At 42.1% G+C, this 27,198-nt stretch overlaps 1 protein-coding gene and 1 pseudogene across 9 annotated transcripts in view; one reads left to right on the forward strand and one right to left on the reverse strand.

The window, feature by feature from the left end:
- The window catches only part of ABCC5 (ATP binding cassette subfamily C member 5), an 80,088-nt gene that overhangs the window by 10,574 nt on the left and 42,316 nt on the right, over window positions 1-27,198 (forward strand). For 3 of the 9 annotated variants that reach the window (XM_042954630.1, XM_042954632.1, XM_042954631.1), the window contains exons 3-10: window positions 12,965-13,122; window positions 13,314-13,469; window positions 14,143-14,290; window positions 19,198-19,431; window positions 19,592-19,765; window positions 20,543-20,690; window positions 23,840-23,988; window positions 24,382-24,489. In XM_042954630.1, coding sequence (XP_042810564.1) covers window positions 12,965-13,122; window positions 13,314-13,469; window positions 14,143-14,290; window positions 19,198-19,431; window positions 19,592-19,765; window positions 20,543-20,690; window positions 23,840-23,988; window positions 24,382-24,489 — 1,275 coding nt within the window. The other 6 variants (XM_042954633.1, XM_042954638.1, XM_042954637.1 and 3 more) reach the window with 6 other exon arrangements.
- On the reverse strand, window positions 3,836-4,001 carry LOC122199089 (annotated as a pseudogene).

Genomic DNA, 27,198 nt, shown 5'->3' on the forward strand with positions numbered 1-27,198 from the left:
ACAAGGTGCTGAATGAAGTTTTTTGTTTTTGTTTTTTATGTTTATTTATTTTTGAGAGAGGGAGACAGACAGACAGAAGGAGACACAGTATCTGAAGCAGGCTCCAGGCTCTGAGCTGTCAGCACAGAGCCCGAAGCGGGGCTCAAACTCATGAACAGTGAGATCATGACCTGAGCCGAAGTCAGACACTTAACTGACTGAGCCACCCAGGTGCCCCTGGAGGAAGTTTTATTTGTGAATTATACTTTGGATAAAAAAAACCCCAAAACATGTATTTATTTATTTGAAAGAGAAAGTGTGGGTGGGGGGGCGGGGGGGGAAGGGCAGAGGGAGAGGGAGAGAAAGAATCCCAAGCAGGCCCCATGCTGTCAACACAGAGCCCTACATAGGGCTCGATCCCACAAACTGTGAGAGCATGACCTAAGCCAAAATCAAGAGTCAGATGCTTAACCGACTGAGCCACCTAGGTGCCCAGATTTTTTTTTTTTTTTCTAAAGCTAAAGCCTGACAGTCTTAAAGAGCTTTTGTCAAATGCAAAATATCAAAATTCTATCTAAATCTAAATCTCAGTCTGGACTGCATATGAAAATCACTTGAAGAACGTTAAAAAACATACCTATGAAGGGCCCTAAACCAGACTGATTAAACCAGTCTCTGGATTAGGGTTCCAGCATCCATGTTGTTGTAAATTTGCCCTGGTGATCGTAATGTAGCCAGCACAGAGAATCTCTGCTCTGGATCTCATGGAATAAAGTTTCTTCTATCCCCTCCACCAGTGGGGCTCTAAGGGTTTCCTGTAAGTCTTTTTCTCCCCTTCTGATTCATTTTCAGTTTAATCCTTTGAAACCTTATCATTGTAATAACAAAGTTAATCTCACTCCCCAATGTAATAGAAACTTTGAATAAGTTCCTTGGAATTTAGCTTTATATGAAGCAGCTAAAAACTCTCAAATTCCTACCAATTATTGGGTAATGCTAGATTATGAACTGCAGAAAAATACCTATTTACCATGGTATTGGTATTAAGTTATATTCATTGGTTTTATGGATGAATCCATGGAGGCTGCCTTCTAGAATTTTGCTATCCCTCTTGACTGAAGTGGCCACTATTGGACTAAGTTCTTAAGGGAAGAGCTTGAGATAGTCAGGATCATGTTCCTAACCTATTGCAGTAAGGATGGGATGAGAATTAGGAGAGGAAATGTCCTTTGTAGTTTTCTTTAACTTGTTGCAGGTAGGGAGGATGGGAATGCCTAAAGTCAGCTGGTCTTGGGAGGGCATCAACTTTTTTATTTCTTCTCTGATTTAAAAACACATTTTAATTTCTTTTTGATTTAATTTTTAATATTTTGAGTCTCTTGAAACCTATGTCTGATCATACAAGAGTTCCCCTTAAAATATTTATCCATCTAGATGTTTGTCATAAAGGCAGTTTCAGGGGAAGGACATCTCAGAAAAACTTTTACTTGGGCCAGAAAAGTTTATAAGAGGCTACCCATTCTGTGTCTGTGAATTAAGATCTTGTGAATTAAGAAGAGAGGGAGAATATGCTGTAGCGTCTGAGGCCAGTCTATTCTGATTGTACCCCAAATACTGCCTTTTTTTTAAGTTTATTTATTTATTTTTGAAAGAGAGAGTAGGGTAGGGGCAGAGAGGGGGACAGAGGATCTGAAGCAGGCTCTGTGCTGGCAGCAGAGGTTCGAACCCACAAACCTAGAGATCATGACCTGAGCCAAAGTCGGATGCTTAACTGACTGAGCCACCCAGGCACCCCCAATTACTGCTTTCTTTGTGGAGTGTGCCAGACAGGAGTGCTGTAGCCTTTAATCCCCTTGAAAGCTGAGAGGCGCCTCTGAACTGCCAGTTGATTCCTGCCGTCCCCACATTCAGGAACAACTTGGATGAATCCTCAGCCCCCAGGCTTAGGAAGGCTGCCCTGCTGTTGTCCTGCTGTCAGGAAGGGATTGTTCAGCCTGGGGAATGATTTCTGGCCCCTAGTATCTTGTTCCAGGGGCCTCCATGCAGGGGACAGCCCATGGTTGCCCTGTCAGCAGACATTCCGCTCTGGCAGCCTGTTAAAATGAGATGGGACAAACTAGTTATGCGGTGGCCATGCTGTGCGATAGGTGTGCTAATTATCACAGCCACTGGGATGCTGTTAGTGTGCACAGCGGAGGGGAAGTCTCTTATGCAGTTATCTCCCTTTGCTTATGGATCAAATGTTCCTTGTTTCCCTCACCAGATGGACATGAATATGACTGTGTGTTTCCCTGACCTTTATTTGAACCATAGCAGAACCTGGATTTCATTGACCCCTTTTAGCTCCCCAATACCCCCCACTGTGCCCATCACCGTTGCCTTGGTAGCACAAAAAATGCTCAGTATCTTGTAGTTACATAATCCTCAGGAAGATATAAATGTCAGTAGTATTTCCTTGTTTAATGTTTTCTCAACTCCTGGATCAAGCAGTATTTTTCCCTTTGGAATGAATCGACTGCCGCAGAGGCCTTTCTCTGGCCGAGTCATCTGGCCATGGAAAGCCTTTCTGTCTGCAGTGCCTGTCAAGAGAAATAAGGAGAAATGGGTGCTCTTATCTCAGGAGAAACTGTAAAAAGTTACTTCTAAAAAGGATTTAAAATACTGTAACATAAAAAACAAATAGGCGTAATAAAATACATCCCCCCCTAGATCAGCATACATCAAATACTAATGGTATAATCTGTTTAGCTGTCTAGGACAACCTTAGCACTATTGACATTTGAGGCCAGATAATTCTTTGTTGGGGGGGGGGGGGGGGGTAGTTCTCTGCATTGTAGGATGTTCGGCATCTCTGACCTTTACCCACAGGACAAACAGTTGTGAAAACCAAATATGTCTCCAAACATTGCCACATGTCCCCTGGGCAAGCAAAAGCACCCTCTCTTGAGAACTGTGGGGCTACATACACTGTGTGATACTGCGGCCACATGTCACTGAGCATTTGAAATATGTGCAGTCTGAATTGAGATGTGCTAGATATATAAGATACACAGTGGGGGTGCCTGGGTGGCTCAGTTGGTTAAGCGTTCGACTCTTGTTTGTGGCTCAAGTCATGATCTCATGGTCGTGCTGACAGAGTGGAGCTGGAGCTGGCTTAGGATTCTCTTTCTCTGCCCCTCCCCTGCTCACACTCTCTCCCTCTCAAAATGAATAAACATTAAAAAAATACACACTAGATTTCAAAGACTTGGTACAAAAAAAAGTTAAAACATCTCATTAGTAATTTTTATTATTATATTTTCACATTACATAATTAATGTAATATTTATTATATATTACATTAAAATGTAAATAACATTACATTTATTACAATTTTATCAATGATGTATTTAAAAGATAGTATTTTCTATTGGATTAAGTAAAATATATTATTAAAATTAATTTCACCTGTTTTTTTTACTCTTTTAATGTAGCTACTAGAAAAACTTAAATTACATTTGTGACTTGCATTATATTTCTATTGGACAGCACTGAACTGATCTAATTGATCAAATGTAGTTTAGCCATTAATTTTGTATTAGGTATTTAATACCCAATAAACCATTGGATTGAAATTATTTTTTTCTTTTGAAAATTTTTCTTCATACATTACTGTTATAAAGACAGAGAATATGTAGAGTGTTACATATCACCAGTTTGTTCTCCTGAGTACCTGCCAGTGGCATATTAAAAATCACTTCAATGTTCAGGGGCGCCTGGGTGGCTCAGTTGGTTAAGTGTCCAACTCTTGATTTCCACTCAGGTCATGATCTCATGGTTTGTGGGATTGAGCCCTGAGTCAGGCTCTGCACTGATAACGTGGAACCTGCTTAGGATTTTCTCCCTCTCTCTGCCCCTCTCCTGCATGTGTTCTCTCTCTCTCTCAATAAACAAACAAACATTAAAAAAAAAAAAAAAAAAAAAAAGAGCAAAAGGAAGACCGATTTTTACACTTGATCTTAGCCAAAAGGCCGAGAAGCGATAGACCTATTTTTAAAAAATCAGTTCAATATTCAGATGATGTATGTTTGTGTTAACACTTCCCTCCTTCTTGTATGGGAGGTGTATAGAGTTGTATCTTAAAATATAATTTATTTCTCAATTGATGACATTGAATTTAGAGGCTGAAAGAAGCTTTTGAACCAGTTTAGCAGACTGTTCTGAATTTCGACCTTTTGTGAATACTAGAAAGTAACCTGCATGAAGGCAGTGATTTAGAGGTGTGGGGTCTGTCCACTCTTGCATCCCTAGCACCTAGAGCAGTATCTGGCACATAGTAGGTCCTTCAGTAAGTATTTATTGAATGAATAGATTTAAAAAATCATATATTTTTCAGTAAAAACTGGCTGTTCAAATATATCGTTACCTTGTCATTTCTTTAGCTTTATTCCCCTTCCCCTTAATGTTAATTTCATTATGCAAACATTTTCCTTTTTATATTTAAACTCATCCATCTTGCCTTTGATAAGTTTCTGGCTTTGGGGGAAAATGGAGACTATTTTCCTCCCATAGCTCAACTAAGTAAGCAATTTAATTCTCTTTCTTCTATTTATTTCATCTTTTTAATGTAACTTTTTGGGTTAATCCCAGATGGATTAATGTGTGGTATATCTTTTAGATGTTGGAGTTGCCAATTTCCAATGTGGGGAGCATTCCCCACCCCACCCTCCACCCCACAACACCAAGAAATTCTTGGATACCAGCAGGATGTCTGATAGTTCAACTCAATTCTGACTCTCTCCCGAGACAGCATCAGATTCTACCTGTTAAGGGCTCAGACCTATAAGACTGCCCTCCATCTCTCAACGTTAGACACTAGTCGCCTGCCCCAGGTTGTTTGTTATCTTTACTTCTGACCCGACTGGCTATAGATTGAAGGTTCCACCAATTTCCTCGTTAAAGTTCTTTTAATTCACTAGAATAGCTCACAGAATTCAGGGAGACACTTACTTACATTTATCAGTTTATAAAAGACATGTTAAGAGATATGAATGAATAGCTAGACGAAGAGAAACACAGGGCGAGGTGTGGGGAAAGAGCATGGATCCCCAGGTGCACCAGTCTCCTGAAATCTCCATGTGTTCACCATCCTGGAAGCTCTGCAAACCCAGTGTTTTTGAGTTTTTACAGAGGTTTCATTACACAGTCATTATTGACTAAGTTATTGGCCATTGGCTGATTCAGCCTGCAGTCCCCTGGTAGGGGGCAAGACTGGAAGTTCCAACACTTTAATCACGTGGTTGGTCCTCCCAGCATCCAGCCCCCAGCTTTGGATGAGGTCCAAAAGTCACTTTCATTAAGACAATAAAAGACACCTTCATCACTCTTGGCACTTAGGAAATGCTAAGGGGTTTTGGAGCTATGATCCAGTAACTATGGCTGAAGACCAAATATATACGAGAAATGTATTTTGGTTATGTGAGTGACCAAATATACATTTCTTATAAATCACAGTATCATAATGTGAAACCTGGATCTCAATGAATTCATCTTTAATCTGTTATTTGTTTTTCCCAACAATATTCACTGAATCATGTTTCTCTACCCTGTTATTTATGCTTTCATACAGCAAACACTTATAGTTTGAATATGTTAAGTCTTTTCTCTTGGTTCATTTCCATCTTTAATCCATTCAAACTTAAAATGTCAATAACTCACTTTACAGAATGTTAATGTGGTGGGATAAGTTTATTTTTATCTTTAAACAGACATACTCTTTTATTCCTGGCCTGTTTGGCCAGGTAAGCTTTTAGGAAGGCTAGAGAGGAGAAGTTAGGCCTACAATCAAATAGTTGGAAGGATGAGACATCTGTGTGGTTACTGGCAGGGTGGTATAAAGATAATTTTATTTTGTTTCAGTATAAGTCTATAATGTGTCTGTGTTTAACATCTGTTCATCTTTGGTTTAAAAATAATGAGGAAGCACATTTTTTATTTTTGCAATTAAATAAAATAGTTTTTTTTGCATTCTAGTATTCTAATCATGTACTTGTGACTTTGACTTTGAAACTACCATTTGCTTATCATGAGGTTAGTTGAGAGAGTCAGAGTTAGAGAGTCATAGTTTATTTTAATCTGATACTCACCCTGGGGAAAGAGGAGAGCTGTTTATGAGGGTACATTTGAGGTCATCTTGTACAGTGATAGTTTATTTGCTTTTTTTGTTTGTTTGTTTGTTTGTTTGTTTGTTTGAAAGCGTCATAGCATAGTGATTAAGAGCCTCAACTCTGGAGCCTGGACTCAAATCCCTGCTGCCACTCAACATCTAAGTGCCTCCCTTTCCTCAGCTATAAAATAGGAGAAATAATAGTACCTACCTCATAGGGTTGTTATGAGGATTTAAATGAGTTAATACCTAAAAAGTATTTGAAACAATGCTTGGCACATAGGAATGCTGTGTTGACTTGTTATAAATTAATTTGCCCAGATATTCCTGTCATCTTCGAGTAAGTAAGCTGTTGCCTTTACAGATAAATGCTAGTCATGAGATCTGGCTATAAACAAGGACAATTACTCTAGCTTCTTCTATTTCTTGCTAAAGTCCCGGGGTAGGTGGGATGGAGGCAGCTTTAGGTCAACAAAATAAAACTGAAATTACTAAAGCTAATGGTAGTGGGGGAAGAAGGTTCATCAAGAGGATGCAACTGCCAGTTGACCTGTGAGTTGGACCCTTACAATTGGAAGCTCCTCACTCCCTCCCCCATCCTTGGAATGTGGCTTCCACTTGCCTTCCCCTCTCCCAGAAGCTTCCCGAGGAACACAGCCTTGAGATAATAATGTGTTGTTGAGACCATCTGGACTGTATACATGACTGAACCTGGTTAGGGCTTCTATATAAACTTTTAAGACTCTGGCAGGTGGGTGTGGAGATGTACTCATCTTGTCACTCAAGAAAAGTCTCATATGTAAATTCCCTTGCTTATCAAACCTGCCACCTACCAATCTGAGGTGGTTTGCCTCTTTCCTTGGTCTCTCCTTGCCCTGCATGTATGGGGGCCAGTTTACAAACCAACTGTTGGCAAGCCAGTCAGGAGACCAAATAAATGGCCTTGGGAAAGAGGCATCCTCCTTGGGGGAAATCCCTGGTTGGCTATCTACATTGATGTGGGGAGTGGTGGCCTGTATGTTAGATGCTTGTGGACCACCATGTGAGTACTAGGACACCCTGAAAATGGCAGCAGGTCTGATACACATTTGAGAAACTACACATAGCACACTGTGCTCGCTCTGCCCAGTGAGCATTCATTGTGAGCTGGCCTCTAGTCTGGGCAGCTCTGCTGGCCACTGATGCCCAACTAACTAGAGGCTGAAGCTTGGATCAGAAAGTCGGATAAGGGCTGAAGTTAGAGAAGGACATGCAGTTGTCCACTATTCAGTTTTGGGACTGGCAGACTAGGTGGGAGAGCAGGATAATAAGTTGGAGACCTTAGTCTCCATTTTGCCATTTTGCCAAGCTAGGAGGGTGTAGGCTTCTGTGGATTGAGGTCTGAGCACTTGTGACAAAGCCTGATTAGGACTCTAAGAGGTGGCTCAGTCAGTAGAGCATCTTACTCTTGATCCCAGGGTCCTCTTGATCCCAGAGTCTTGAGTTCAAGGCCCATGTTGGGCATGGAGCCTTCTTAAAAAAAAAAAAAAAATGGATCTAAGAGTTGTAATTGCTGGAAAGTGAAGAGAATGAAGGGGAGAATATTATGGTGACTGGCAGTGAAATAGGCAAAATGCCCAAGGCTGTCCAACCCTTAATACAGAGGAAAGTTCTAAATAGCAATTACTCAAAAAACTCCTAAGAGAAAACTTGTACTTTCTCTGCCCCTTAACGTTGTAAATTTTATCATGTCTTTGAAATGTAAACACCCCAGGAGATAACCAAAACACTGCCCACAGAGAGTGAATTTAAAAATAGGGAAAAAGAGGGGCACCTGGGTGGCTCAGTCTGTTGAGTGTCTGACTTCGGCTCAGGTCGTGATCTCATGGATCATGGGTTTGAGCCCAATGTCAGGCCTTGTGCTGACAGCTCAGAGGCTGGTACCTGCTTTCAGGTTCTGTGTCTCCCTCTCTCCCTGCCCCTCTCCTGCTTGCGATCTGCCTCTCCGTCTCTCTCTCTCAAAAATAAACAAACATTACAAAAAAATTTTTTTAAATAGGGAAAAAGAGGCTTTTCAAAATACCGACTGCTATAGAAGCTCCCTTGCCTCAGAAAGCTTTGGCCATGGAGCGCCTGGATGGCTCAGTCGATTAAGCATCCGATCTCGGGTCAGGTCATGATCTCGCGGTTCATGAGTTTGAGCTCCACACTGGGCTCTGTGCTGACAGCGTGGAGCCCACTTCGGATCCTCTGTACCCTTCTCTCTCTGCCCCTCCCCAGCTTGTGCTCATGTGTACTCTCTCTCTCTCTCTCTCTCAAAAATAAATAAACATTAAAAAAAAGAAGAAGAAGAAAAAAAAGCTTTGGCCGTGTGAGAAATACCTGATTCACAGCTAGAGTTTTGGAATGAAAGCTACAGGGTCTCTGTGTCTGCATGTATGTAGGTCTATAGACATATATTACATATGTGGTGTTTTTCTATCTCCAGAGGGCATTGCCAAAATTACTATGTAAAAGAGTTCTATTTAATTGGCTTAAGGAAAAATAAGTTTAAATATCAATAATATACTTCTTTAGAACTGAAAAAATTTTATTTCATCTGCTAAAAGGACAAAGTTTTCTTGAACTATTGGTCTGTTCTAGATGAGACTGTGAAAGGTTTTTCTTTACCTTTTAAGTAATCTGCCTAGAAAACAAAGATTCTATGTTTTATAAAAATAATTTATTGCACCTTATGTTACCTTTATTTTAGAAAGCTGAGTCTTCTCTATTAAAAGAGCTAAGTTTTTTACAACTCTGTAGCTTTCTGTATTAGCTTTTGAAGTCTTTAATTGTCACTTTGGCAAAATGGATAACTAAGTATTGTTTCATGGTGGCTGTAATCTAATCAAGTGTTTTAAGCCTTTTGATATTTTTGACAAACTTCCCCCAAATCAAATTCTTCTTTTTAATTTTTTTTTTTTTAATGTTTATTTGTTTTTGAGAGACAGAGAGAGACAGAGCACAAGCAGGAGAGGAGCAGAGAGAGCAGGAGGCACAGAGTCTGATGTGGGGTTCAAACTCATGAACCGTGAGATCATGACCTGAGCCAAAGTTGGATACTTAACTGAGTGAGCCACCCAGGTGCCCCACCCCAAATCAAATTCTAATAAAGTCTTGTTCACTTTGAACTAACTTTGGGATTTTTCAGAGGGTCCCTAGAAACATCTCAAAAGATGTATTCTGTGTACTTGTGAAAGGAAGACATTGAACTAATTAGGCTTAATTTGTTTGTTACATTTCATGGGAAGCATTGTCAAATAAGAAGTGATGCTCAACTTTCTTTATGTTGTTCCAGAAATTGTACACAATTCCTAAAAATCTGATATGTCCTGGTTCAGTCATAATTCTAATTATTATTTTAAAAAGGATGTCACAGGGGCGCCTGGGTGGCGCAGTCGGTTAAGCGTCCGACTTCAGCCAGGTCACGATCTCGCGGTCCGTGAGTTCGAGCCCCGCGTCAGGCTCTGGGCTGATGGCTCGGAGCCTGGAGCCTGTTTCCGATTCTGTGTCTCCCTCTCTCTCTGCCCCTCCCCCGTTCATGCTCTGTCTCTCTCTGTCCCAAAAATAAATAAAAAACGTTGAAAAAAAAAAATTAAAAAAAAAAAAAAAAAAAAAGCATGTCACAGAAATAATAAAATTTCTTCCCCCAAGTTTTCACTTTTTCTTCTTTTCTAATACATGATAAAAAAAATTTTTTTAGATTTTTTATTACATTTATTTATTTTTGAGAGACAGAGAGACAGAGCACAAGTGGGGAGGGGCAGAAAGAGAAGGAGACAGAATCTGAAGGAGGCTCCAGGCTCTGAGCTGTCAGCACAGAGCCCGACGCAGGGCTCAAACTCACAAACTCTGAGATCATGACCTGAGCTGAAGTCGGACGTTCAACCGACTGAGCCACCCAGGCACCTCCCAAAAAATTTGTTTAATGTTTATTTAGTTTTGAGAGAGAGACAGACAGACAGGGTCCGAGCAGGGAGGAACAGAGAGAAAGGGACACACAGAATCTGAAGCAGGCTCCATGCTGTCAGCACAGAGCCTGATGCGGGGTTGAGATTCACGAGCCGCGAGATCGTGACCTGAGCCGAAGTCAAATGCTTAACAGACTGAGCCACCCAGGTGCCCCTCTAATATATGATTTTAAAACGTTCACAGTTTCACTCCAAGTTCTGTTATAGCCCCATCCCACAAATTTGGAAGTGCTATAATTTCTTAGCGTTTTGTTCAGAATATTTACTAATTTCCATTTTATATATTTAACTCATATTATTTAGAAGTGTGTTGGGGTGCCTGGGTGGCTCAGTTGGTTAAGCGTCCAACTCTTGGTTTCGGCTTAGGTCATGATCTCACAATTTGTGGGTTTAAGCCCTGCATCGGTTACCATGCTGACAGTGTGGAGCCTGCTTGGGATTCTTTCCCTCTCTTTCTGCCTCTCTCCTGCTTGCTTTCTATCTCTCTTTCCAGCTCTCTCTCTCTCTCTCTCAAAATAAATAAATAAACATAAAAAAAAAAAGAAGCGTGTTGCATGATTTCTAAATATTTGGAGATTCTCTTGTGTTGTTACTGAGTTTGAACTGAATTCCAAAGTGGTCAATGTATATACACCATGTGATGTCAGTCTTTTGAAATTTGTTGAGGTTTGTTTTAAGGCCCAGCATGTAGTCCGTTTTGGCAAATATCCAGTGTGCACTTGAAGTGGTATTATTTTAATTTTTATCTTCTTCTGAAGCTTTGGATATCCAACTAAGGCTGGTCCTCACAACATTCTATACCTATTTTGTACGTATTCCCAGTTTCTACTTCCTTATAGTAGGTGTGTTTGTATTTTTAGTATATCTTTCTCCTTTCTCAACCCAATGGCTTTCTTCTTGTTGTGGTTATAGGCAGCCTAAAAGTTAAAAAAAACAAAAAACAAAAAACCTACCTTTGTTGTACTTAGTTCGTTATTAGGTTCCATAGTCCCTAACCACAAAATAAGTGTTCACCTAATACCAAAGTACTTTATAAAAGAGTTAATTCTGGGGTGCGTGGGTGGCTCAGTCGGTTAGGCATCTGACTTCGGCTCAGGTCATGATCTCATGTTCTGTGAGTTCGAGCTCCACATCGGGCTCTGTGCTTACAGCTCAGAGCCTGGAGCCTACTTTGGATTCTGTGTCTCCCTCTCTCTCTGCCTCTCCCCCATCCACGCCCTGCCTTTCTCATTCTTAAAAAATAAATAAACATTAAAAAAATTTTTTTTTAAGTTAATTCGTTTCTTGGTATTGATTCATTTATCATGTTAATGTTGTTATGTTCTTGAAACTGGTCTACCTTGCCTTTATCAAAAGGGAAAAAAATGCGTTTCCCAGTTGGGAAGGCTGTGTACTTTCCCAATACTAAGCAGTACCTTATCTTATCTGAAGATGCATAACTGTGTTGTGAACTAAAGCTATTGTATTTGAGGAGAGAGCCACCTAGGCATCCAGGTAACCTCCATGCATGAATTCATTTCCGCCAACATTTGAGTGGCCTTTGTCTGTGTGGAAAAGAAGTGGTGCATAAAAACGGAGACTCTGCTTTGTGTAAGACGGTGTGTTAGGTGCTGCACTACTTAACTTTTCTTGATTTGGGGATCTATTCTTTCTTGCTGTTTCATAACCATTGCTGGAAATATTTGTGACAGTGTGAGAAAAGGATGATGTGCTTATAATCCATATCGGAGGAAAATAACACCTCTCTTCTGCAATAGGAAAGTGTCAGCTTTTAATTACTTTTAGACTAGACAAGGATACAGGTGTTCAAATTCTTGGCCCACCATCTTCTGCCTCAGTCAGACTTTGAATTACGTGCATTTCTGTTAATGTGATTAAGTGGTATTTATAAAAGCTTTGTGGTAAATATGGTTGGTTAACTTTGTATTTCAACTCATGGGACCCTCAGCTTCATGCTGCAGATCTGGGTTTTGGAGCTCTTAGCTGTGCAGCCAGGTGAGAGCCCCTATTCTGCTCTCCCTGCTGCTGATAAAGGAGAAAGGGGGGAGACACGTGTACATACTGGCTTTTCTGTGTGACAAGGGCTGTTTAATTGGGGATGATTGTGAAGTTCTTGTCATAGAAAATGGGCGACAGAATTTGCAGTTAGTAGTGAAATAACTGACTCTCAGTCCACATTGGAAAATGAAACATAAAACATTTTGGTGATAAAAATATAAGTTTTAGGGGCGCCTGGATGGCTCAGTCAGCGAAGCATCCGACTCTTGGTTTTGGCTCAGGTCATGATCCCTGAGATCGAGCCCTGCATCAGACTCTGCGCCGGGCATGGAGCCTGATTGGGAGTCTCTCCCTCTCTCTCTCTGCTCCTCTCCCCTGCTCATGCTCTCTCTCTCAAAAATAAATACAATACACTTTAAAATATATATAAATTTTAGAATATATAGCACAAAGAGTGAATCTTAATGTAAATGGTGGATTTTAGTCAATAGTAACATATCAGTATTGGTTCGTCAATTTTAATAAATGTACCACCCTAATGGAAGGATGTTACTAGTGGAGGAAACAGATGGGGAAGAGGTGGGGAGATGAGGAGGTATGTGGGAACTCTCTGTACGTTTTGCTCAATTTTTCTGAACCTAAAAGTGCTCAAGAGTTTGGAAGTTCTGTGTAACTGGTTTAATGTTCCTCAGCAAGTTCTTATCATACAAGTTAGTTTTAACCCTGAGTCTTGGGATTTCTCAGGTAAGACGAATCTGGTTTGCAGTTTGAGCTACTATGTCAGGTAGATTTGCCCCTCTGTTTTTGTAAGGTTCATTAACTGTGCCCCTGCCTTCTCTATCTGTTAAAACAGTTGGAATGCCAAGATGCCTTGGAAACAGCAGCCCGAGCTGAGGGTCTTTCCCTGGATGCCTCCATGCATTCTCAGCTCAGAATCCTGGATGAGGAACATCCCAAGGGAAAGTACCATCACAGCTTAAGTGTTCTGAAGCCCATCCGGACCACTTCCAAGTAAGAGGCTCTGCCAGTTAATGACTTGTCTATGAAGCACCAAAAGCATTTTTGAAAATTCGGGCTAAGATCAGACCATTTGGGAAGACCCATTTATAGTCAGGAACCATTTGCTAAACAGCGTATTATAAATGCTGGCTAGCCTGTCTGTGTGCACTGACAATTTTGTGCTTTGGGTTTTCTCTCCTTAGACACCAGCACCCAGTGGACAATGCTGGGCTCTTCTCCTGCATGACTTTTTCTTGGCTTTCTCCTCTGGCCCGTGTGGCCCACAGGAAGGGAGAGCTCTCAATGGAGGACGTGTGGTCTTTGTCCAAGCACGAGTCTTCCGATGTGAACTGCAGAAGGTAGGCGTCTCTGGTCCACCCTGGTCTCCCACATCTGGGTGCGTAGGGCCTGAGCTAGGAGGGTGGGTCCGGCAGTGTGACGCCCTCAGCTCTCTGTTCATTTAGGATCTGAGCTGTCCTCTGGAGGGAGGGTAGCCTGGGGATGACTTTCTCTTTGCTCTTCTGCTTTATCTCCTATTTCACCTTTAATCCTGTTTTAACCACGGGCTTTCTCTCTCTCTCTCAGCCCCGCTTCTCTTCCTGAGTCGACAGGGAAATTATGTTGCTGCCTTGTGACAGAATACATTTTTGTGGTAGCTGATTATCATGATTAAAATCTAGCTTACAACTTTACATTTGACTACAGGACTCTTCAGAAAGGGTTGGGGACCCTTGAGGAAGGAGCTCTTAGCCATGAGCAAATTCTGTTCAGGGATAATTTTTCTGGGGGGAAGGAAGGACTTTTGTTCTCATTATTTTCTATGTCATGAGGGGCTCCCTATACAGGGTAAATATGTAGTTACCCAGGAAGGGTATTTTTTTCCCAGAAGGTGAAGTCCGTGTACACAGTTTAAAGGAGAGGCTCGTGTGAGTGGTATCAAAGCCTGGAGGCAAAAAGCAATGGCAGGAGGGAATCTAGGGAGTGTCTGTTCACCTGGGGAGATGTGTAACGAGGACATGTGCCCTTGTTAAGACTAGAGAGACTGTGGCAAGAAGAGCTGAATGAAGTTGGGCCAGACGCCGCTTCCCTCCGAAGGGTTGTGTGGATCTTCTGCCGCACCAGGCTCATCCTCTCCATCGTGTGCCTGATGATCACACAGCTGGCTGGCTTCAGTGGACCAGTAAGTTCTAACCATCCTTTCTGACAGTCTCCAGGGGCCCGGCCATGGCCAGCTCTAACACTCTTGTTCTGTTGCAGGGGTTGTGCTCACCTTTGGGCTAGTTAGCAGCCTTAGAGTTGCCTCTAGGTCTGTTGAAAGGGAACAATCGATTCTGGAGTGAATGGTGGCTTGTCAGCAGCTGGAAGGATGAGGGGCCATGTTGCCAGAGGAGAGCTGGACCTGGCTTGCTTTCCTGGGGCGGGTGAAAATGAATGATTCCAGCCCTGTGCAGGACTGTGCTTCTTTGCTGCGTGTCTACATGAAATGACAGTCTTGGTTTGGGGAGATGGTGTCTCACGGTGCTGTGAGTGGGCGAGAGCGGCGTTGTGTGGCGTAGGTTGCTGAGCCAGTGCTGGAGTCACACCGAATGCCTGGAGGCAGGGTTGTCACGTGTTTGGCGGTTCCGTGGCAAATGAGCCCGAAGAAACTAGAGGAGCGTTGAGGTTTTTAGAGTCTGACCTGCAGTCTGTTGAGTTCTGGTGTATGGTGTGAACTGTGCTGTAGGTGTCGGGGTGGTAGCCATGGTTTTTTCCTAGTGTGTACTGAAGCAGGGTAGGTACGAGAGTGATGTTCACGCTGTTCTCTGGACACCTGTTTCTTACACCTGCTGTGCTTCCTTACACTTGAGACTTTGATTAAATCTATTCTCTGCATATTTGCCTTGAGGCATCGGAGCAGTAGTGCTACTTATACTGTGCATTTTCCGTGTGTGGGTAAGCTGGAGGTTCATGGTTTTGGTAAGTATATGCCTAAGATGCATGGTGATTAGGTAAAACTAATTTGCAGTTTTTCTGTCTTTTTTTTTCTTGTCATTATTGTTGTTTGTTTGTTTTTTTGTTTTTTTTTTTAATGTTTGATGCCTTTTTAAAAGTTCTGATCTCTTTTCTGAAGCAGAGAACACTACTTTCCTGGTATTAGGTTTCTATATTAATTGACCAACTAACACACTTTTGTATAAGTTTTAAGTAAGAGAGACCATGTACCTGAATATTATGTTATTGACCAAAATGGCAAACATGTTCATAGGACCAGCTTCCCCCAAGAAGAGCTTCTGTCATTGTTTCACTACAGGGCTGGTGGCTGCTCTGGATCTTCTGTGGAATTCCTTGAGCTGGATAGCACAGTATACAGGCTTTTATGATTCCATTTGGCCAGTGCAAGAAGTTCATTGGCTCCCCCCCATACAAAAAAAAAAAAAAAAAAAAAGAAAGAAAAAAGAAAAGAAAGGAAGAAAGGGAAGAAATTCCATAGATTACTGCAATTTTAAGTTTTTTTGGGGAAAAAAAAGCTACCTATGCATGTTCAGTTTGGGGCCTACAGTCACTCCCTTGAGCATCTGCATATTCCTTAATCTCTCTTTTAAGGCACTGCATACTGGATTGCTAACTCTAGTAAACTCTTCTAGATGCCAGGGAACACTGAGAGCCTTCCTTTAATAGGAAAACTGCAGCACGCTTTTCCTTCTCTCTACCCTCTTGGGGAAGAACAACTTAAGGCCTGTGTTATTTCATGTGATTCCATCCTAGAACAATTGAGAAAGCAATGGTCCCACCCGTAGTCTATCTAAATGATAAAAAGATTTAAAACTATAAGCAAAGCAAACTTTTTTTTTTTTTTTTTTTGGAGCTCCAGTTCTTATAAATTTTTTTTTTTAATTGGAAATTGAAGAATCAGGCTGGTTTTGAGATTAGTACTAGCAATGAGCATACCTTCTGTTCTGTGGATTTAAATCCTTTCGAAGAACATCCATTTTAGATTTTTGGACATTTTCTAATGTGGCACGACTTTCAAACTGGCTCAGTCTGTTCTTCTAGAAATCTATGTAAGAACCGACTCCCCAAATATGGGGATATTTCTGATCTCCTCTCAGGCCTCACTGAACCTTGGTAGCCACATGCAGAATATATGAAACAATGAAGTTAAGGTGTGTGTATGTTTTTTAACTGGCTGGACGTTTGTACATCGAGATGATCCAAGGTTTCAGTGATGCCGGTGGACCAGAGCTCTGTGCAGAGTGTCCAAAGGTCACAGTAGTGTTAACGGAGTAGCAGAACGTATATGGGTACGGTCCTGACCTAACATGAGTGGCCAGACTTGCTAAGGTCTTGCTAAAGTTGTGACCTCCTTGGATTCAAACAATTTAAAAAGACCAGGCCTGACCTATGATTTTTTTGTGTAAAGAATTAGCATCCACCCTGTAGATCTGCAAGAGAAGACTGCCTCCTGCAGCACTACATCTCGGTGAATGCTAACTCTGCTCCAAGGCCTTTTGGGGAAAGGGCAGTGAATAGCCTCTAGAGAGGTAAGTTTCCCACCCTCCCCACCTCTCCCCAGCTGCAGCTTGCTTGGTGCTGTCAGGATCTGGATTTGGGGGGAGTCTCTCTGTAGTGGAACCAGTGACAGAAGCTGTTCTTTAGAATTTTCAGGATGGCTGTATTCTGCGGTCAGAATGAGAGAGTCAAGCTGGGCAGAATCTCTCGCCAAGAGTTCAGGTAAGGTAATGTTTATTCACTGGGAATGCTTTCCACAGCCAGACAGCTATTCTGACAATCTCGAGTTTTCCTCCCAGTTTGTTTGCATTTAAATGATAAGTTTGTAACTTTTTAAAACTAAATTTTGGTTGGATTTTTCATGAAAAACCTTTTTTTCTTTATCCCATGCAAAATGGTTTGAAATGTAATTGTTTTTTTTTGTTTTTTGTTTTTTTTTAAACCCTGTGTGTTGGAAATTCTTTAATCTGCTGTTTCCTCTTTCCCCCCACCCTCTGAAAGTTTTACATAATGTCAGCCTTCATTATGTCTTTGACTTTCCCCCGGCTCCTCACCTCCGGGAGGTACTAATGCTATTGCCCGGTGCTGAAAGATGGCACTGTAAAGGTATGGGAAGGAAGGAACCCCAAACTACAACCTGCTGTCCTTTCACGCCTTCCTTTGGAGACTGTTCCATCAGTGCCGAGGTGTGTGAGAAAATGCTTTACTGCATCGCCATCTTACTGAGTTGCTTCACGTGAGGAAAAATGGGGTTTTGACCCTGCCACTCAGTGACTCAGTTCCACATTTTGGATTGCATACTGGAAAAGAAGCCAATCTTCTTGCTAGTAAACCAACAACCCAGCTGTATGCAGTGGTGACCCAAACAATGGATATAAACCTAAAAATCTGAGGGAGGGGAGAGGTGGAATACAATAGTGCTTGGAATCTGAAATCTCATTTATTTGATCAGGTTATTTGCCGACACTTGACAGAAATATGATTGGTGGGGATCTCTTAGGATCTAGTGGACATCTGGTATTAATTTCCTTTCAGGAAAAATGAGAAATGCCAGTTAACCAGAGAGCGTCTGGGTTCTGGAATTCAGTATTAGCCGCCTCAGGACAATTGTGTCTGGCCTCCATTTTTGTCTGTCATTCAGAGCTGGCTTCCATCTACAGTACCTTTTGCTATAAGGATCCGGGGTAGTTGGGTGGATGGGTTTCTCATTAATTTTTTTTTTCTTCCTTCAGGGTGGGGGATTGGTTTGGCTTTCTTTTGTCGTGGCTTGTTTTCTTTCATTTTTGGCAAGATTGATTTTAGCTGCAAGGACTTGAAAAGACTCTGAAGGATCCCACCAGTTTTTCCTTGAGGCCTAGATTTTTGTATTCTGTCCTGAACAGAAGTCATTCATCACAGCCTGCTGAACCAATAGCGCCAGTGATTTTAAGCAGAGTTACCTCTTTGGGGAGTTTTTAGTTTTTTGTTTTTTTGTTTTTTAATTCTCTTTCCTTAGCAGCAAGGTCTTATTCCTGGAGAATCTCCTCCACTGCAGCCTCCCTGCAGCTTCGGGAGCCTTAATCGATTAAGTGCTGTCAGCTTGATGTACTACTCCGGACTCTGGAAACAGATATCGGTTCTATTCTGTATTTCCACTGTGTGTAGCTAAAACAACAGTCGGAGGCCCGATGACCTGTTAGACGGCTAGCCTTGTATAACTCGACTCTGTATGTTCCCATGTATGTTACCGCAATGCTCCTCCTGTTGTACAGTGTCTGTGAGATGCTCTTTGAAGATGGTACTTTTTTTTTTTTTTCATTTTCAATAAAAGTACATTACCTCCCACTTCCTGGTATTTAATCCTGTTGCTGAATGTGCCTTGTGTGAGTGTGTGCTCCGGCGTTGCAGGACCTCAGAGCTGGAGGTGGCACTCGGTGGTTCTTGGGGGCTGGCTGCCTTCCCTCACTGCAGGTGGTGTTAGACATATACTACCTGAGGTAACATGTTTTTGTTTTTGGGAGGGAGTGGGGAGTGGGGAGGGTCCGTGGGAGGGTTTCTGGATTTTGGATAGTCTGCTTTGTTTGCTGTCTTCTGTACTATTAAACTGCCGATGTTTATTTTCAGGAATGTTTTGCAAATGCACTTCTCACTCTTCCCCAGTCCAACTGTAGGTACACTGTTCCTTTTTATCAAATAAGCACGTTTGAAACGATCCAAAAAAAAAAAAAAAAAAAAAAAGGTCTTAATTTCATTTAAAGAAATGTATCAGTGTGTGGAGATACTGGAGTAAGGTCAAATAGATACTTTTTAATGACCGTGTGTTTAGAATTAATTTCAGCTCATGGACAGGTTTATGTTACATTAGAAAGAGTAACGGTTTTGGTGGTGTCCTGAAGGAAGAAAATTTCAGATTAGATGTACCTCCTGCGAAATGCCCTGAGTAAATACCCGCAGGCCACGTGGTCCGTAAGATTTGGTCCTTCAAGGTCTTTCTCTGCTTATGTACGTACGTACCACTGCACAGTGGAGCTGCTTCCTCTTTCTAACTTAACATAAAACTGTGGCGTGATGTGTGGGTGCTGTGGAGATGTTGACAGTGGGGTGTGTTTCTCCCTGTAGGCCTTCGTGGTGAAACACCTCTTGGAATACACCCAGGTCACAGACTCTAACCTCCGGTACAGCTTGCTCTTAGTCCTGGGCCTCCTCCTGACGGAAGTCGTGCGCTCCTGGTCACTTGCACTGACTTGGGCATTGAATTACCGAACTGGCGTCCGCTTGCGAGGGGCCATCCTAACCATGGCATTTAAGAAGATCCTTAAATTAAAGAACATTAAAGAGAAGTCCGTGGGGGAGGTGAGTACAGGGTGTTTGCTTCAGGGCAGAGGGAAAGCTCCCAGCTTGAGCTCTTTCTTTCCGTTGGATCTCTGCTTTGTCCTGCCTCTTCCTCCTGAGACGAGTGGCTAAGTGGCCAGCATCCTCGCGGGGTCCTCTCACTGCTCTCTATGTCTCGTAGCTCATCAACATGTGCTCCAATGACGGGCAGAGGATGTTTGAGGCAGCCGCCGTTGGCAGCTTGTTGGCTGGAGGACCCATTGTTGCCATCTTAGGCATGATTTATAATGTAATTATTCTAGGACCAACAGGCTTCCTAGGATCAGCTGTTTTTATCCTCTTTTACCCAGCAATGGTGAGTACGACTCCTTCCCGTATTTTAGCAGCTTTTCCTTAAAATGAGTTATTTCCATTAGGTTTTATGTAGTAGGCACCACTGAGGCATTACATCTCTGACCGGAAATTTCCTCAAAGCAGGTACCTGGTTTGGAAAACTCTAAGGTGTCACTTGAATAAAGACTGTGGCTCTTAATGAGATTTAAGAAAGATAATCTGGGTGCCTGGGTGGCTCAGTCAATTACGCGTCTGACTCTTGGTTTTGGCTCAGGTCATGATCTCACGGTTCTTGAGTTTGAGCCCCCACATCAGGCTTTGCGCTGGCAGTGAGGAGCCTGCTTGGGATTCTCTCTCTCCTTCTCTCTCTGCCCCTCCTCTGCTTCTGCTCTCTCTGTCTTTCTCCTCAAAATAAATAAGCAAACTTAAAAAAAAATTACAAAATAAAATAAAAAAGAGAATCTGAGTGAAGGAGGAGGCCTCCAGCTAACACGGGAGTGTTGAGTCTCTTCATCTCGAGTTGATACTAACTGATATGGCTCTTCTGCTTCCCTTTGGTAGCATTCAATATCTGTAATTACCATGAGAACAAATACTTGTCTTAACTTCCTTCCAAAGATGTAAGAATTAAATAATATTTTATTCTAATTTAATAGACCACTTTTATTAAAAAGCAGTACACCTACCTGATGCTCATTTTATTTATAATAATCTTGAGCAGATTTATTTCCCAGAAAGGCTGGACGGTTCTTAAGTTTGAATAAGCCCTGACTTGGCACAACATTGCTTTTCCTTTCAGATGTTTGTATCCCGGATCACTGCATATTTCAGGAGAAAATGTGTGACCACCACTGATGAACGTGTCCAGAAGATGAATGAAGTCCTCACTTACATTAAATTTATCAAAATGTATGCCTGGGTCAAAGCATTTTCTCAAATTGTACAAAGTGAGTTTAAGATTTTATATGTGTGTTTGGTAGAAGGGGTTTAGTGTCTTAGCTTCCTGAGCACATTAGCTGCTAGGAATCCTAATGTCATAGGATCATGATATCTTATATTCTTATAATATCTTATGATCTTATATTGAAAGGGATCTTAGAGACTTGAACCCATAATCTCTTCTTACACAGGAGGAAATTAAGACCAGAAAATTGTGATTTTTCCCAAGATAACTAAGCTAGTTATGAGTAATTCATTCAGTTTCAAAGCCGCCTATCTATACTGTCATCCTGCCCATTATTTTGTGGCCTAGCCATGAAGACATTACAGAAAACAGTATCAAGTGGCTATTGAGGGCTTCGCCCTCCCCTCCCCACCACAGGTGCATGTACACCACAGGTAGTAAGTGAAGTGTAAGATCCTGGGGGAGCAGGAGAAGTGCCGGGCGGGGGGTCAGGACAGCGGGGATCTGGGTCTAGCTCAGCTCCTCACTCATTGTGGTTTTTGGTTTGTTGTTTTATTTTTATCTTTTCAAACAATTGACTTATGTTGAGTCACAAGGCCTGTCCTGGCCCTATCCTGGTTATCATGATCAGTAAATTCAACGCAGACAGAGACTTGTCTAATATTTAAATGCCAAATGATGGACCTTAAAAAAGATGATCTTTAGGGGTGCCTGGGTGGGTTAGTCGGTTAAGCATCTAACTTCTGCTCAGGTCATGATCTCACGATTCATGAGTTCGAGCCCCACTTTGGGCCATGTGCTGACAGCGCAGAGCCTGCTTGGGATTCTCTCTCTCCCTCTCTCTCTGCCCTTCTCCTACTTGTGAGTGCTCTCTCTCAAAATAATAAACTTTTTTAAAAAGGTGACATTTAAGAAGGATATATTTAAAGGCACTTTGGAGTTGAAAAAAGAAGATGTATTTACATTTAAACTTAATTTAAGTATAAAAAATGTGGGCTGTTAATTGACCATCACCTCATAGTGAGCTAACCTGAATACATTACAGTTACAAAAGCTAATGCAATTTTAGGTTGAATAGAAATACAGTGTTCAGAGCAAGGAAGCTATTTTAGTTTTATTGCTTGGTTTCTCGATTAAATCTTCAGGAACATTGTGTCCAATTCACACGCTTATTTATCAGTGGTCATCAGGAGGAGGTGGCCACTCAGAGGTGTCCAGCAGTGGGTTAGATAGCTTTGTTAAGTAGCGAATTCATTGCCAATAGAATGGAATAAATGGATGCTAACTGGATATCTGCCAAGCATGTTTTAGGCAAGGTGACTGCCCACAGTCCTTTCTGGCTCTCTCACTCTGTGGTTTCATAATTTTATTTCTGAGACTCCACTCTTTCTTCAGCCCCTGACTCTGGTGTCTTTACCTGTGTGTGTTAGTTTGAAAAGAGCATTCTTGCTCATTATGGACTTAGGCAAGTTATACAGTAAATGTGAAAGCAATGAGTTAGATTTGTAAAAATATGACTTAGGAGCTAGCTCTGAGGATAGTTCGCAATGTCTTGGGCAGTGGTAATACCTTTAAGGTCAGTGCAAAGCTTCTCAGAATTGCTTATATGTTTAAAAAAAATAGGGGTGGGGGCGCCTGGGTGGCTCAGTCGGTTGGGCGTCCGACTTCGGCCCGGGTCACGATCTCGTGGTCCGTGAGTTCGAGCCCCGTGTCGGGCTCTGGGCTGATGGCTCAGAGCCTAGAGCCTGCTTCCGATTCTGTGTCTCCCTCTCTCTCTGCCCCTCCCCTGTTCATGCACTGTCTCTCTCTGTCTCAAAAATAAATGAAAGTTAAAAAAATAAATAAAAAATAAAAAATAGGGGTGCCTGGGTGGCTAAGTTGGTTAAGCATCCTACTCTTGATTTCGGCTCAGGTCTTGATCTCACGTCTCATGGGATTGAGCCCTGAGTCGAGCTCCATGCTGACAGCATGGAGCCTACTTGGGATTCTTTCTTTTCCCGTGTCACTCTACCCCTCCCCTGCTCGCATGCATGCACACTTTCTCCCTCTCTCTCTCTGTCTCAAAAATAAACATTAAAAAACCCTGCATACACAAAACGCACCACCTTGTTGTCATACTTCTTATTCCGTGGTCTTCAGTACTCTAGGGTTGCTCTGTTAATAAAGGTCGCAGTTTTGCAAATATTTAAGAAAAATCATTCTGCCTACCAAAGTTGTATTTCACTCACTTTCTCTCAATCATCCTCACTGCTTTTTGTGTGAAAGCCTTTACCCAGCACTGACATACAGTAGGCACTGTGGTAAATCTGAGTTCTTTTTTAATTCTCCATTACTGTGGTAGTCTTTTCTGTAATTACCTGGGCAGGAAATAAACAACAAGCAGGTAAGGAAACAAAACTGCTGATTGCAGATGCAGTTACTCTGCTCATTCCTTTTAGATGTAAGATGTTTGCAAGAAAAATCAGACTAAGGCAGAAGATGATCACTGCACTGATATGTAGGGACTGCTTTCTGTTAGATTTGTTCCTATGACTTGATCCCACTTCAGGCTTGTATACCAGCATTAATGGTAATAATTGATAGTCACGTTGACCTAGGTTTTTATATTATAGGTGTTAAAGAGTTGGGTTTTTTTTTTAATGCTTATTTATTTATTTATTTTTAAATGTTTATTTATTTTTGAAAGAGAGAGACAGAGCACAAGCAGGGGAGAGGCAGAGAGAGAGGGAGGAAGACACAGAATCCGAAGCAGGTTCCAGCCTCTGAGCTGTCAGCCCAGAGCCCAACGTGGGGCTCCGACCCACAGACTGTGAGATCATGATCTGAGCCAAAGTCAGATGCTCAACTGACTGAGCCAGCCAGCCACTCCTTAATGCTTATTTATTTTTGAGAGAGAGGGAGAGAGAGAGCGCGCTCATGTGCATGCTGGTGGGGGAGGGGCAAGGAGAGAGGTGGGCAGAGGATCCGAAGCAGGCTCTGCCCAGACAGTAGACAACCCGATGCAGGTCTCGAGCTCATGAACGAACCATGAGACCGTGACCTCAGCGAAAGTTAGACACTTAACCAACTGAGCCACCCAGGCACCCCAAAGAGTTGTTTTAAAACCTGTGTGACTGAAGACCTACCAAGTCTTTGGCGACAGAGGAGCAAATTGGCTTGCTTTTCAGCAATTGGCTTGCTTTTTATTCTTAGAAATCCGAGAGGAGGAACGTCGGATATTGGAAAAAGCTGGATACTTTCAGAGCATCACTGTTGGTGTAGCTCCCATTGTGATGGTGATTGCCAGCGTGGTGACATTCTCTGTTCACATGACCCTTGGCTTTGACCTGACGGCAGCACAGGTCGGTGAGCCCTCAGGGCTTGGGAAAATTTTAGATATACCACATATAGAGATACTCTGGTCCTCTTGTTTCTGGATTTGGAGGTGCCCCCAATGATCAGAAGGTATTTTTTCTTTTATGTGATTAAGCTGAGAAGTAAGAAGAGTAAAGACTCAGGTCTAAGCACAAATAAAGTTATGGGTTATTTTTAAGTCAACCCAACTTCAGATTTAATTGTGAAAATACAGATCATCCTTTGGTTCAGATTTACTGAGAATTTTAATTGAAGGTCTCATAAAAGCTCTACCTTTAAAAAAAGCGTATGTGACTCATACCAACTTGACAGTCAAGTTTCAGCCTCCTTTAAACCTGAAAGGAAAGTGATGATGTTTTGTTATTTTTTCCTATTTTCAGGCTTTCACAGTGGTGACCGTCTTCAATTCCATGACTTTTGCTTTGAAAGTAACACCATTCTCTGTAAAATCCCTCTCGGAAGCATCGGTTGCTGTTGACAGATTTAAGGTGAGTGGCTCCCTTCCCCTCCTCCATGTCAGGAGCCATCCCTGGCAAAGCTCACTGCTGCCTTTATTCCAATGGGCCACACAAGGCTGGCTGCACTTGGTTTTTCACCTTTTGGCAAGTTGGTAAGAAAGAGGGTAGTGGAGGAGAGTGAATTAAAGGACGAGATTAGTTACCTTGTGAACGTGAAATTTACCTCTTATTGATGACCCACCTAGTTCTGGGCTCCCAGGATTTGTGTTCCCCTTCAGAGCTGAGCCTTTCTTCCCGGCCCTTCTATGGGTATATGTCGTAACTTCCTAGGCCTTTCAGTGATTCATACCTGGAAGATCAGAAATGTTATATGACTGTCAGCTTTTCTTCACCTCAGTCTAGCGTCTGCCTCTACCAAAATGCTGTTGTCATTTTGTTTGGTCAATACGCTAAGCCTTTTTTTTGATACTTTTTTTCCCTGCCCTGTAGTTGCCACTCATGATGCAGGGAATGCAGTGATATGGGAATAGTCATAAAATGAGACCACGTTGCAAAGTGCAACTAAGGAGATAGCAGGGTTTTTCTGGGGGTGGTTAGTTGATCATGCCTCAGTTGTGTTCTTTGTGCCTTCAGAATAATACAAAGAGATGAGATCTGTTGAGGAGGGTAGAGGGATATTTGAAAATCATGGTTAATACTTTTTTAAAAAGGAACAGCACCTGTGTGGGCTGCAATTCCTTGACAATGCCCCTGTGTGGAGTAGCTTCTGGACTCCTGCTAAGCCTTCTTGGCTAGTGAGAACAATGCAAAAGCAATGTTTGTTGCTTGAAGGTTTGAGGCTCAGATGTTTGAGGCATTGATATCCTCACCTTAGATATTCAGGAGAAAACAAATTTGGAATGATGGAGAATATGAAGAATGGAATATAGCTTTCTGTGATTTATTTATATCCTATTTGTTTACAGTTAACAAGGCGAATTTTGTTTGGGCAAGAAAGCCAGTCCTCAAGAATGCATCCCCAGCTCTGTGCCCTCCCTCATTCCAGCCTGGCTGCTAGAAGGCTAAGAGCCAGAGCTATATAAAAGAAATGGTATAATTATTATCAGAGCTTTATTTTGCCCAATCTACAGTATCTAGTCTTGGAAGAAAGTAAATGTTTTGACCATAAGTTTGTCCCTCTGTCCTTGTTAGTGGATGGATTTGGTAGCATCTTGGATGAAAGAATAAGAGTTTATAGTATAGGTTTGTCCTCCCCATGTTTTTCAAGAGCTTTCTTGTCTTCATTTACTGGTGAAGACTTGGTATTAGCAGGTGGCTTTTCACATCATAGCTCCTTCCTCTATCCAGGGAACTTCAGAGTTAATAATAGAAGCAAAATCACTCACAGCTGTATTATATGCCCCATGAGACTTCAGTTCCATTCTGTCTTATTCTTCTTAGCAGTCTCCTCCAGCCCCTCCTCTCTCTCACCCTCCCCTTTCTCCTCCTTCTCCTCCTTCCAGGAGGATGATAACATGTAGAAAGGCAGTAAGAAGCCACCCTGTGACTTTTCTGATAAGATAGTCATCAGTATAGGGTTGCCAGTTTTAGCAAATGAAAAGACAAGACACCCAGTTCGTTAATAACTGCATGGGACATGCTTATACTATAAAATTACTCAATGGTTGTATAGAGTCAAAATTTAACGAGGTGTCCTATATTTTATCTGGCGACCCTCTGTCCCCTCTTCTGCTCAATAGATACATTCCGAGTGAATGAGGGTTGTGTTTTGATACTGTCCTATGGTAAAGTTGAGGTTTATGGGTTTGGTGTTTTGGTTTTTTTTTTAAATGTTTATTTATTTATTTTGAGAGAGAGCACATGTGCAAGGGAGGGGCAGAGGGAGAAGGAGAGAATCCCAAGCAGGCTCCGCACCGGCAGCACAGACCCCAACACCAGGTTTGATCTCATGAACTGTGAGATCATGACCTGAGCTGAGATCAAGAGTCAGACGTTCAACTGACTGAGCCACCCAGGCACCCTGAGGTTTATGGTTTATGTACCTCTAAGAGTCTGTTGTCCTGGAAGGTGCCAGTTCAGATAGACATAAATTCAAGTGTTATAAGGCCCTTGTGTGCCTCAGCATGTCTCAGGAGGAGGCAGGCTGCAGGGAGCCCATGGGAAGGAAATGTGGGGAAGGAGCTGTGCAAACTAGAGGCAAAGGCTTATTTTTTTAATCGTCCTTTGAGGCCTGAAAGAGCCTTTTAATATTTCCTTAGGGGAGAGCAATGGTGGGAGATCTGTCAGCATATGGGTGTACTCTGTGAAGGTGGTCAAGATATTTGGCATGTTGTTCTTAGTTCAGTCTTTCTAGAAGGCTCTGAACAAATGAAACCAACAGCTGTTTTTGGAAATTAAACCTAAGGTTGATCAAGAGTGAAGACTATCGAGGATATTTAGAACCATGACACTTCTGGGAAGATTGGAGATTAGGAATGTATAGGAGGTGTTGGAATCAAAGGAAGGAAAAGAGGAAGCTACACGTTTAAGATCCAGGGGAAAGGGCTCACTCTAAGGGAAGGGGATTATATGTTACATTTAATAACACCGGCAAAAGGGTGCCTGGGTAGCTCGGTCAATTAAGCATCTGACTCTTGATTTCAGCTCAGTTCATATGATCTCACAGCTTTGTGAGTTTGACCCTGCGTCGAGCTCTGTGCTGACAGTGTGGAGCCTGCTTGGGATTCTCCCTCTCTCTCT

The sequence above is a fragment of the Panthera leo genome, chromosome C2 (genome assembly GCF_018350215.1).
Source record: "Panthera leo isolate Ple1 chromosome C2, P.leo_Ple1_pat1.1, whole genome shotgun sequence".
Taxonomy (NCBI): domain Eukaryota; kingdom Metazoa; phylum Chordata; class Mammalia; order Carnivora; family Felidae; genus Panthera; species Panthera leo.